We start from the raw sequence: 13,192 nt of genomic DNA, 5'->3' as shown, positions 1-13,192 counted from the left end.
AGAATGGCTCTTGGCAGATTTGTTGTTCTAAATAAAGAGATAACAGCTGGTCCAGGAAGGACTCCACAGGCTTGCATATGGTGAGGGGGAAGGCAATGCCCACACATTCTTCTACCAAAGTGTAAAAAGGAAACTTGCTTCTCCTTCTTATCCTTGGTTGATTCTTCAGTCTTATTAAGAACACCTCTCTGCATTATCATCAGTAGAAATCTGCCCTTGAGCTATTGCTTTTGTTTTGTGTTTCTTCTAGAACACTGTGGCTGCTCTGTGTCAGGGTGGACATCTGTTCTTAGGAAAGGAGAACACAACACAGAGGAGAAGGGCTGGAGAGGACTCCATGAAGAGAAACACCAAGCAAGGGGACACGAGCTGAATGTGTCTTCATTCAGACAGGACAGCAACATGTTGTTAGCAGGAGAAGAGATTGGGAAGGATGATCAAGCCAGAAGAGTTTACAAGAAACATGAGGAGGAAAGAATACCCTTTAACATTATGGTTCATATTTGGTTGTCATTGGCTGCTCCAGGCTGCTCATGGAATCTCAGGAAGTAAATCATAGGAACTGACTTTTGTAGCTTGATAGACTGTCATTATTTCAGTTATTCCATATCATATTAACCATTTTCATCTGTCTCCAGCTTCTGTGACAATGAGGCTGCAAGGAAGCATCAGCTTTTCACTGAATACCATGGAAAATGGAAGACTTTTTTTTTTTAAATCCTTGTTTTTATTTGGCAAGCCAAATTTCTTTCTTTTTTTTTTTTTTTTGACTGCTTAAGACTACTATTTGAAACTAAATTATTGACTGGCAGTTTATTTAGACTGTAAACTAGTCATGCTACTGATGCACACAACAAATTTAGTGCCATACAGAGCTGCTCTACGTCAGAGCTTACTGTCTCTGAAGCAGTACTAAATGAATGTAGTTACATTTCTCTCAGAATGCGCAGGATAAAAAGGCACACATATTTTAATTATTCTCAAAGTTTAAACAAATGAAAAGCACTTATAAATTTTAATTGCTTTTTAAGTTTCCAGTACAATGACCTGTATTTTAATAAAGCTATTTTGCATGACCCAAATCACTTCATGAAGCAGGAATTTAAGGTAATATTGACAACATCAATTATTCATTGCATTTGCACTCTGGTGTTAACCAGAGTATTTGTACATTCCATGTCCGAGTTGAACTCTTGCTTGAATAAATCCAACTTTTAAATTTTGTCTGGAGCCAAAACTGTGTTCCATGTGACTTTTATCTCTTAGAGTACTAAGTGCAGCGCAGCAACATTTTAGACTGCTGAGAGATTTTGAGTAGATGCGTGTTAAAGGAAGCACCAGAAGAACATCATACACAAATTATACAACCAACATAAGCAGTTTGCTCTAATGGACTGTCCTAAGCTTAAGACAGGAACACAGTCATGACATTAGACTGGGTGCTCAGGCTTGGCCAGATTTTAGCCCAATATCACTTCTGGGTGACATGTAATGTACTCTACTTCCTCCGACAAACATATCACAGAAATACCATTCGCCCTGGAGCAGAGAGTACATTATTGGTAATGATGATATCATTGTGACTGCTTTTTCTAGTCAGGACAGGCTCACAGAGCCACATTTTCCCTCTCCCATGATCAGTCTGCTGCCCTTTCCCCTTTTTTTATTTTATTACTATACACTAGCAAAAAGGCCCAAAATAACTAGGACAGAGAGTGTATTAGCTCTGGGCTCAGCTCTCCTCCATGTGGCATCTTCCTTCTAATGCTGCTGCCTCTTGGTAAAGAAGCGGAATTATGGTAGATCTGGCTAGTGACAGCTCCTGCTAGATCTGTGTAAGTACCCTCAGTACTGTCTCTGGTGGCAGCTGTAACTAAGGCCTGAGTGGAGCTTCCAACCATATTCCTAGCAGCAAGCAGTGGTGTCCTGGTTTTGGCCAGGACAAGGACAATCTCTTGCATTAGCTGAGAGTGGGTATGGCTGTGGGGGTGTAACCAGGAACAGATGTTACTCTACACCACCTCTTATCATTGACAGGGGTGGAGGGAAGGCACTCACACTCCAAGGAAAAGAGCATTCCTTTCTGTTGGGAGAAAACCTTTCTGTGTTGTAGAGAATCAATCAGATCAGTATTTGTTTATTGTCACTTCCCATGTAAATCATCTGTCTTACACCTTTTGTTGTTAATATTGTTGTTGTTACTGTTCATTTTATTATCTCATTGCTGTTTCCAGTAAACTGTTCTTATCATAACTGATGATCTTTGTCTTTTGTGCTTCCAACTGGAGGGAGAGCGAGTGGCAGCGTGGTTTTAGCAATACCAAATTGGAGAACACCATTCCTAAACCAGGACAGATGGTCACTCCAACTCCAGTCGGAGGAGCTAAATGTGTGAGAAGAGGCTGCTACAAGGTGATCTCTATGAGAAATTATTTACTCTCCCAGCTCTGTGAAATTTTGGCTAGGGCCAAATATTGCTGACAAAGAGAACCACTGAAAAAATTGCTGCCTAAGGGGAAGAGGAAAAAAGTTCTCTCACCTTGGCAGGCTCGTTCATCATCCACAGGCTGGTAGCCAGCTTTGCAGGTACATCGTCCAATGGCCACCATCCACTCCCCTTCTCCATTGCAGTGCAGCCGAACACTTGAGGACCCCGTCGTGCTCGTCTCTTCAGCGTTGGGTACACATGTCCCTGGGGACTCCACCAGTGAGGTCCTCTCCCCGCCAGCAAACGTTTCAGGAAATGAGGCAAACCCTTTCACCACAGCTGGGCACTTGTAGAAAAAGACCTGGACGGCCACCAAGGACATGCAGGCTCCCGAATCCTGGAAGGCCAGGTAGAAGCCATGCTTGGTGAGTGGCCCAAAGCTACGTACTTTTACATTCATCTTGACCACCTTCCCAGTGCTGTCCACCTGGGAAAAGCTTTCATCAGCTGCAATAGTATCCACTTTGGTCCAGGGGCCCTCACGCCACTCTGGCATGTCCTGAGAGGCAATGTCAGTCTCCGACTGGTGGTAGTAGAGTGTGAAAGTCTCCTTGCAGGAAGAGGCCACAGTGCGCATGCTGGCGCAGTCCCTCACGGAGAAGCGGAGACGGACGTGGACGCGGTGGGCCCCGCGCCGCTCTATGAAGTGAGTGCGCAGCCAGTTATTCTGACCTGGTTCAGCCACGTTGCACACTTGAAAGGTTCGGATCAGGCGCTTCTTGTCATCCAGGACACTTACCTCATCCCACTACAATGGATATAGAGGAGAAAAAAGAAACAGGAATAAAAAAATTGATTCAGTATTCAACTGCACCAAAAATACAGGACAGGTCTTTGTCTTCCCCCTCTCCTTGCCATGTCTATGATGAGATTTGAACTTGTTTATGCTATGTGCAGCAGAGCCTTCTAGACAGAGTATGACCCTGTAAAGAAGAGCAGTCAAAGCTCTGAAGTAAGAATTGTTGTGACAGAAAACATAAATCATGCAAACTTGGCCACACGACATCGAGAATCTTAAAATGCGAGAGTCACACTTTCTTCCTTCCTATCTTCCCATCTCTTATCTCCAGAGACAAAACAAATGATACAAACAAATGAGACAGAGCAAAAGACACTGTTCTCTGGAGAACACATTAAAGCATAAGTCCCTTCTACCTAGCTTTACCACAGTGAGAGCTGTGTTCTGACATTTCTTATCACCACGGCCACTACAGGGGCAGGTCTAGATCTGGTTTGTGCCTGCAGAACGCACAAGGGAGGGATAAGGAGGGGTAGAAGCAGGTTCCTTTACAAAGCTGTATGACAAAACCCTCCTTACCCTCTCAACAAGCTTTACAGAATAGGCACAAGGCCCTGGGTACGATAGAGGACGTGCATAGTGAAACAGAAGAGAAGGAACCTGCTCAAGCATTCTCATGAAGGTCTGACCAACCAATTTCTCACAATAAGATCTGCATTAAGACCATTTGCCAAGAAGAAACAACACCAAGTTACAGTCATTAGTGACTCCCTCCTGTGTGAAACAGAAGCACCCTTTTACTGATCGAACATCTTTTCAGGCAAGTGCTGTCTCCCTGGGCCCCAGTTTAGCAATGTCACCAGATGATGGAAGAGCTGAGTACAGCCTTCAGACTACTATCCACACCTGCTTTTTCACATGGGTACAAATAATGTCCCAACAAAAAGTGCAAAGTTGATCAAGAGTTTTCAGGACCCTGGACGAAATGTTAAAAAAATCAGGAGCACAGGTAGTGTTTTTCTCAATCTTGTCAGTAGCAGTAAGGCACATTTGAAAGAAACAAATCATGCTGAGACACCAATACTGGCTTCAGGACTGGTGGCTCTGCCAAAATGCTTGGGTTCGTAACCACTGAAAAATCTCTGAGACACAGGGTGTGTTGGGACATGACAGGATCCAGCGTCCTGATTGAAGAAATGTATCTTTGTTCATAAACTGGGGGAACTGATTGAGAGATTTAATCTATAATTGATGAAGGAAGGGCATACCACCAGGAGAGCTGAAGGTAAACCAAGGGCTGTCATGGCATAGACCTAGGATGGCAGTGCCAGCTGGGATTGTGTATGCTGCTCCTGGGAGCATGAAGAGCTCAGGAGCACAACTGAAATGTTTGTACACCACGGGAGCATTGGGCAATCATTCGTGGCACAAAACTTAACAAGAACAAGTGCCAGATTCTGCACCTGGGATGGAGTAACTGCAGGCACAAGTACAAACTGTGACAGGAGTGTCTGCAGAACGCCCTGCAGGGAGGGCCCTGGGGGTGCTGGGGGCAGCAGCAGCTCGGTGAGAGTCGGCAGGGCGTGCCCGGGCAGCCCAGAGGGCAGGAACCGTGTCCTGGGGGCATCAAACACAGAGCACAGCCGGGCAGAGCAGGGATCATCCATCATCTGCTGTGCTCAGCGCTGCTGCGGCCTCACCCAGAGTGCTGGGGGCAGCTCTGGGCACCACCACTCCAGAGGGGTGGGAAAGTCTCTGAATGTGTGCAGAGGGGGGAAACAAAGCTGGAGAACAGGCTGGAAGGTGTGTCCTGGGAGGAGTGGCTGAGGGCTCTGGGTTTGTCCAATGTGGAGAAGAGAGGCTGAGGGGTGACCCCCTTGCCCGGCAGCTCCCTGAGGAGAAGAATTGGAGAGGGAAGTGCTAATCTCTTCTCCTTGATCCATGATAGGATGCACGGGAATGGTTCAAATCTGCCTCAGGGGAAGTTCAAAATTGACATCAGGAAACATTTCTTTACCTAGAGGGTGGTCAGATACTGGAACAGGCTTCCTAGAGATGTGGTCAATGTCCCAAGCCTGTCAGTGTGTAAGAGACATTTGACAGTGGCCTTTATTACATGCTTCAACTTTTGGTCAGCCCTTAAGTGGTTAGGCAGCTGGACTAGGTGATTGTTGTAGGTACCTTCCAACTGAAATATCCTATTCTATTCTATTTGGAGGGGTGGCTGGAGAACTCTTTAGTATTTCTGGAGCAGAGGTGAAGGAGTAGGGTAAGGATGTGGCAATAGCATCCTACTCAGCACCGTTCTCTCTTAACAATCTGGCTTTGCAAAACACACTGTGTTCAAATTTCTTCATACGTACAAAATCCATAAACCAAGTCTCACAGTTTCCCTTTCTTCATCAGATGCATGCATGTCTTCCCAGCAGACACAGGGTCAAGAAGAGGGACAAGGGAAATGCTTACCCCATCAGAAGGATGTGCAGTCCAGCCAATCTCTGAGGTCTCTTGAGTTGTATCCAGAAGTATTTCTGTTTGCATTTAAAAAAATTAAATAAAAAAGTATTTTGTGCTATTCCAAGTCAGACTAAAATCTTATCTGTTCCTCTCAAGATTGTCTTGTAAAGGACTTCCATACAACAAAAATAAACATTCATGTTTTGAGACTAAATATGACAGGTTACGTCCATACTAATAAATTAAGAAAGATCAAGACAAAGGCAGAGGCACTGGGCACATAATCATGCTAACTCATGATTCTCAAGTTGCTTGGCAATTTTCCCACCTGACTTTCCCAGGCAAAGTATAAGCACACTGACAGCATGGTGCAGAGTTATCATAATGAGCAGTTCAGATGAGGCTCCACTCTTTTTGGAAAGGAAAAGGTGGGACACAAGATGAGCTACATGAATGCATGCCACTCTCATTAGAACTATGGTTGCCCATTTTATCTGCACATGTAAGTGTGGACACAAGGCCAAAGCATGTTTGTTCCCAGCTCTGGAACCAAATTTCTTTGGGAGTTTATGACCCAAATGATCCTGTAATGGATTGATTTTGTTCTGGAGCTGGGAATTAAATTATTAAACAATTACAGTATTAGGAATTATAATTACATTATAAGGAATTACAGTATTAAATAATCTGTTGCATTATTACACTGCTCAAGAGTAGGGTACATGCAGAACTTCACAGGCCTGGTTTATTCCCACAACTAGTCTGCATTTCCATTGTTATTGAATCTACTACTGCAGACAGATCAGATACCAGCCTTAACTGCTCTTGGGCAATTATTCTCTGCTTGGGTACAAAGAAACACAAAAGAGATTTTGACAGTCCAAACTATAAACAAAGTATTCTCCAAAAGAGAATGTCAGGGTCTGAGACCCCTGTGATATGCAAGCATGTGCTCTTCACTCTGTATACTTAGGACACAGAATAAGAAAATTACTCAGTTGAATAGGTATTTACATGTGTTGATATATACTGTATAAATCAATTGGCTTTTCTTAAATTCTGAGAAGCTTTATTTGCTTATTTTGATTTTCATATTTCTATCTTGTTACTTTAAAAAAAAACCTGCCATAAAGAGATTAAAAAATCCAACCCAAAACCTAACAGCCAGCTTATGTCACTATCCCTACCAATATCCCTGGGGATTCACTCCACACTAATCATTGGAAAGGAAAGACTCATCCATCCTAAAGCAGACATGAGCAAGTTTATACAGATCTCAGCCTTTACCAATGTCCCTGAACTATATTCCCTATATTCCTACAGGACATTTTATACTTTTTAGACCTCCCTGAGGATGCAGTTCCTTCATTCAAAAGCAGTGCAAAATACCAGGGCTGGCTTGCCAAAACTGGAAAGAACTACTGGTTACAGCTGAAGTACAAGCCCACTAAAATTATGTAACAGACCTCAGGAAATGCTGAGCTGCTCAGTTCTCGAGGATAGCTCAGCTCAGACAGCCCCTCTGAGCAGCAGAACATCTGCAAAAGGCCTGTGCCTCCCTGAGGCACAGTTTTCCCTAGGCTGTCCTCGTAGCAAAGGAACTTGGCATTCCCCCATGCCCATTATTTTCTCAATTGCACAGTGTGGCACAGGGATTGCACAGTGTCATGTCATTACTTTGCCACCGGGATCCCAGACATAATCTTGATATGCTGAAATAATACACAAGGCCATTTTTGAACACAGAAAGAACTTTTTTCCTAATCCGATCTGAGTCTCCCATTTACCAAAGTACAATGCTTCTACCCCTGGGAAACTCTAGAAGTAAAATAGAGAACAGTTAATCAGGGCATGGAAAGCCATACAGAAAGTGAGAAAGAAATGAAGAAAGGAAATAGAGAAGACTTGCTCAGTAGCCCTTGCTCTGCCATGTCAAGCATATTCTCCAGACAACTTCTCACCAGTGAGCAAGGTAGTATTTACCAAGCACGTGAGTATTTTACAAGCGAACAGAAATAGGCAGCCTGAAGCAGACAGGACTGTCCCTTTCACAGTGAATACTTTAAGTCAGAAACCACTAGAAAAATAAGAAAAGTACACAAGAATTTTGTGTGCATAAATCTCATTTCGCAACCTACGGCCAAAAGCCCCTCACTATTTTTGTTCTTCCTCTCTTTCCTACTGGCTGTATGCCTGGAATCACATCCCCAGTCACACTAGCTGCATGCACACTCATAAATCTAACAAGCTGTTAAACTGCTCTCTAGCTCCGAGGACAACAGGCACAGTATGGTTCATGTTCCCATGGCTAAAAATTCCAACCCCACAGAAGTGCACAGCTGCATCCAAACCACCTCCCAGGAATGGTCCTCAGTCCATCCTAACCCCTGACCTATGTGTAGGCACTGTTTGTGACAAGATTATTTGGCATGAGCCAAACAAACCCATGGCTGTGCTCATAATTTAACAGTATGAATGACTACATGTGTACAGGTATAAGCCTTCACTCTGACACTTTATTAGCACTGATGACTGAGTAGCACTTCACATCCTCACTGGGCTGGGCTGGACCAGTATCTGCTCCTCTTCAGTGCCAACAGAAATTATCTGTTCAGCTGAATTTACCACCTTGGAAGAAAAATGGCTTATACCCTTTTAACATTGCTCAAAATCAAGGGTCTTGCAACATCAGGTTATAGACTCAGTCTCAGTCCAGCCCACGATGCTGCTAGGGGCAACACTGATTCAGGTATCTCAGGGTATCAGGGTATCTTTGGAGCAATATTCTACTCTGCATTAAAAATGAGGAACAGGCAAGGTATCTGAGCAACCTAGAGGCTTTGAAACACGTGAAATTATGACAATTCTACAATTCTTTTTCTACTCTACTGGTTTAATCTCAGTTTTGAAGAATGATATTCCAATTGCATATTACAACTGTTATTTTACTTCAAGGAAGGTAAAAACAACTGATGAGAAATTCTCCTATATGTCTCTTCCCTAAACTAAAAAAAAACCAAAAAACACATCACTTTTTATAGAAGAGTCAAATGGGTTCATTACACTCTGCAAAATCTAAACTCTCATTTGAGTATCCTCAGTTATTGCCGGCCAGAAAGGGTGAAATAAAAATCCCAAATACTACAGCTAGTACTATTCTATATTTACATCACAAACTAATCTCTTGGGCTACATTATGCTATAATGTCAACATCCAGAAAAACTGGGCAGAGGATGGAAGCTATTACAGATCAGGCTGCTCAGAATAGGCACATTAATAATTTTCACATTTTGGTCTGCCTGTACTTTCAAGCAAGACTATTAAGCGCTTGTGTTACAGACAAAATGATCCCCTGATGCAAGAGGATGACAATTCACCCAAAGATGACTGACCCTTAGACAACCTTCATGGAGGCAGAGATGGCCTAACAGCTTTCTGGACTGAAGAACATTTGCCCCTGGTGTCTTAACAGTGCAGTGGTGCAAGAGGGAATTATACAACCAAAGCCTTGCAAACTACAGCCACGGACAAGTGAGTTGATCCTGAGAAGAGAGTAAAAGAATCCCTTTGCCTGCTACTAAAACTGTAGAATCACAGAGTGAAACAAGCTAGAAGGGAGGTACAGAGGTCATCTTAACCAACACCCCACTCAAGGCCAGGCTAAATTACAGTAGGCTGCTCCAAACCTTGTCCAGTTGAATTTTGAATATATCCAAATGTACACTGATAGAAGGCAAAGGGCACTATGGTAAAAGGTAACATTCAGAGAGTTTGCTTTGCTACGGAGCTGAATGCCCCAAGCAGCAAAACTTGCTTGCTTAACAGATTTGAAAAGAATTTAAACATTTCTGAGCTTATTCTGCCTTCCATGATCATTCCTTGAAAAAGTAGGAAGTGTGTGAATGCTCTCTAAGAAGTCTGGGAAGTGAAAGCATTCCATGGGCTTATGCAAAAATAGTGTTAGGAGTTGTCAAATCCAGTAACCTCACACAAGCCAGGCTGCTGCAGCTCCGTGGCCCCAGGCACAACCAATAGCAGGGTTAGGTGGGTATCCTCAACAGGCACACACACAAACACATGCAGGCACTGCACATCTATGAATGGCCAGCCACAAAGACCAACACAGGCAGAAGCACTCACCAGTCATGCAAACAGAAACAGCACCACCAATGGCCTCATCCTGCTTCCCTTTCTGGTTGGTCAGGATTAAGGTCTGCTAGCGGGAAATATATATGCATTTGTATACAAGGTGGATCTCTGCAATAACTGTCCTTAAAGATTTAGCCTCCTGACCTCTGGATCTGTGGTCTCTCCATCTGCTGGTACCTGAAGCTCACCTGAAGCCTCACTCCTGGTGTGAGCAGCCAGACAAGCTCACTCACTGTCTGTACACCCCTTGACACACACACACACACACAGAGGCACTCTAGGGATCCCCTGCCAAGTGGCTTTAAGGGTGCAGCCTACCCAGTAGCTAGCCCTGGGTGCTTGCTCTCCTGAGCTGCTATTCTGTGGATCTCTCCATGAAGTGGTCTTCGACACTCTGCCTACCCAGGAGTTGCCCTGGGATCATCTCGTCTCTGGGTACACTGAGATACACAACACATAGACAGTACTCTCAAAGAACTCCTGGAATTTATGGTGACCAGAATACCTGACCTGGACCTCCTCATAGTTCTTCCCTCACTAGATAAACCCCTCTGTTTGTCTCACTCATAGAGACACACACATTTAAACCAGTGTCTCACTCCTCCTCCAGACTCTGCTCCTTCCCTGCCTTCCTAACCCACTAACTCCACCATCAAGTTAGTCTGGCTTGCTATAGAGATCACAGACTCACTAATTAAAGCTCACTCACTCCAGCTGCTTGCTGCTTGCATCACAGATGCACAGATTCTATGCCCTGTGGTCCACCTTGAGTTCCTAGCACTTGATTTTCATCCATTCCATGATCTTCAGCTGCTGGTAGCGCCAACTCATGGGCACTCTGACCTGTGGTTCAAATCCAGTTGCTGGTATACAAATGTGCATACGCACACACACTCACACACACACACAAAAACAAAGCCCCCTCACCCAAGTAACTGGTGAAAAATGGAATTTAGTAAGAAGATAGGATAGACTGTGGTGATCAGATGCCTGACAGCCATACTGACCTGCAGTTGGTGTATGTGACTGGCCCCTTATCTCTTTACTTTCTCACACTTAATCCTCCCTTTCCACACCTACAGTTACTCCTCTAAACAACCCACAGTAAATTCTGCAGATTATCTTCCTTACATCCCATAATAAATACCATGCCACTGTTGGAAATAATCTCCTTCAATCTGAAAGGTGTTCCAGAGAGCACTTCCACTGATATAACCTAATGGGTTCACTGCCACCCCATGGACTGATCACACTCCTGTGATAGCTCTGGGAGAAGCTGGGTCAGGGCACTTATTTCTCTGTTAGGTTATTGAGGGTCCCCTGCCTTTCACTGTTCCTATGTGCTACTTTAAGCATGGGGAGAGGACCCTTTTATCAGGAACTTTTTATCACTCATATAAACAAATATATTTATTCATGGAGGCAATCATTTGGAAACAATACACGGTGAAACCTTTGGGAAGCCCTAAATACAACAGAACGTCTTCCAAAACTAAACAGTAATTGTGGTGAAGTAAATAATAAATCAATAGCCAATGACATATGCAACTGTAGTAAGTACTCCTTTCTTAAAAAAAGAGTTGATGAAACAAGTAAAAAACCAAGCAGAAATAGCCAAAAAAATCCTACTTGTTTATAACTATCCAACACAAAGGTTGATGTTATTTTTTAAAAGATAATATCTTACAGATTAGCTATGACTTAATACAAAAAACCAAGCTACAGAATTATAGAATATGCCTCCTAATATAAGAGAATATATACAAAGCCAATCTATATGAGAGAAATGAGTTCAAATTTTTTCTTGTATAAAGCCATAATGTCAATTCTGCAGTGAATGATCCTGTGTTACTTCTGCAATGTTATTTCTCAAATGCAATTAATTTTAGAAGAGCTATTTGGAATCAATGGGATATGTGTTTAGTAAGTTCCATGAAGTATAATGTAATTTAACTGCTTGCTATGTCAGAGCAAAATGCTGACACTATCAGAATATCAAAGTTGTCATCTGCAAAGAGGAATTCTCACACTCCAACCAGGAGTTATGTACCATCTGTGAAAGAGAGAAATGACAGCCAAATGGTGTAGGATATGGAAGTACACAGCTTTTTGCAAGGTAACACAGTTTTTAAGCTTCATGAATGATTGTGTATTTTTCTCTTCCCCAGCCCCTTTCTTTTGTTAAAGCTCTAAGGAAACTGCTGGGATTAGCATGTTGCACTACTACTGATGTCAAAAAATGCAGACATCAAGAAATTAAAATAAAAAAGGTCCAATTTTGCATATGAAATCCAGTTAAATTACTATCTACAACTTTCCTAGAGATACAATATAATATCTACTCTTCCACAGCTTAAGAAGTTCATTCTCCGAACACCCATTATTAAGTCTAGAACTTGGGTCTAACTGCCACTGCCATCAAACCAGCTACTTTCAATACAGCACAGCATGACTTTTAATGCTTATCTACATTCTCCTGCTTGCTTTTTTTCATAGACATTAAGAAGTGAGCTTATGTCTTCCAAAGTTATACCAAGGCATACACTGAAAGTCCCAGAGACCCTGCATTACAAGAATGCCATTCCTTTTCTTTGCAGCTTTAATTAGCTTTGAATATAAACAGTGTTAGTTGCAGCATGAATAGTCTCAGATCGGGAACAGATTCAACACAGGGCATGGTGCAAACCTGGGAACAGGGATGTCCCTAGCACAGGAACTACACAGGAATCGATTATGGAAGAAAATGAATCAAATGGAGCTGCTGAGACTGACCAGAAATATAAACCCCTGTCTGTTCCCCCTTTACAAACAGGCTGCACATCCAGCCCGGTCTCATTCATGTTCTGCATGCCTACAACAGGATATTCCTCTGCCCCGGCCTTTCCAAGCATGTAGCAAAGTTTTTGGCATGCAGGAGAGCACCAGGAAAGAACTGTGAAGAAAATGTTTGCTAGGATTTTAATAACTCATCTGAATCACAAGCAATCAAACTAAAAAGTTAATTTCACCTTTTTTCCCCCTGAATTAAAATGACATTAATTTAAACCTTTCTTTGTATATACTAAACTGCATATAATAAACCAAAAGAGAGTGGTATTTTTCACTCTGAAGATTCCCTCTGAGGAAGGTATATCTTCCTCCACTTCAAAGGCAAGCCAATTTGAGCAATCAATATGTTATTTTCAACACCCCAAGACAACAACCAAAGGGGGAAAATGAAATGTCTGACCTCACTATCTTTTTTCTTCCATATTCCCTTTTGCCAAAGAGATACTCTTAATGCAAAGAGGTTTTACCAAAGCAGAAGAATTATTCTCTCTATGTCTTGAATTTCTGGAAGATACTTAGAAAGATTGTC

General features: G+C 42.8%; 1 protein-coding gene across 2 annotated transcripts in view; it reads right to left on the bottom strand.

Moving 5' to 3' along the window:
* The window catches only part of EPHB6 (EPH receptor B6), a 66,429-nt gene that overhangs the window by 31,615 nt on the left and 21,622 nt on the right, over nt 1-13,192 (bottom strand). For both annotated transcript variants that reach the window (XM_030966154.1, XM_030965340.1), the window contains exons 3-4: nt 5,694-5,758; nt 2,540-3,236 (exon numbers count right to left, since the gene is read on the bottom strand). In XM_030966154.1, the coding sequence (XP_030822014.1) occupies nt 2,540-3,236; nt 5,694-5,758 (762 nt within the window). The remainder of the gene's footprint in view (nt 1-2,539; nt 3,237-5,693; nt 5,759-13,192) is intronic.

This window comes from Camarhynchus parvulus, chromosome 1, assembly GCF_901933205.1.
Source record: "Camarhynchus parvulus chromosome 1, STF_HiC, whole genome shotgun sequence".
Taxonomy (NCBI): domain Eukaryota; kingdom Metazoa; phylum Chordata; class Aves; order Passeriformes; family Thraupidae; genus Camarhynchus; species Camarhynchus parvulus.
The sequence above is the reverse complement of the archived record's forward strand: the minus strand, read 5'-3'. Positions and strand labels throughout refer to the sequence as shown.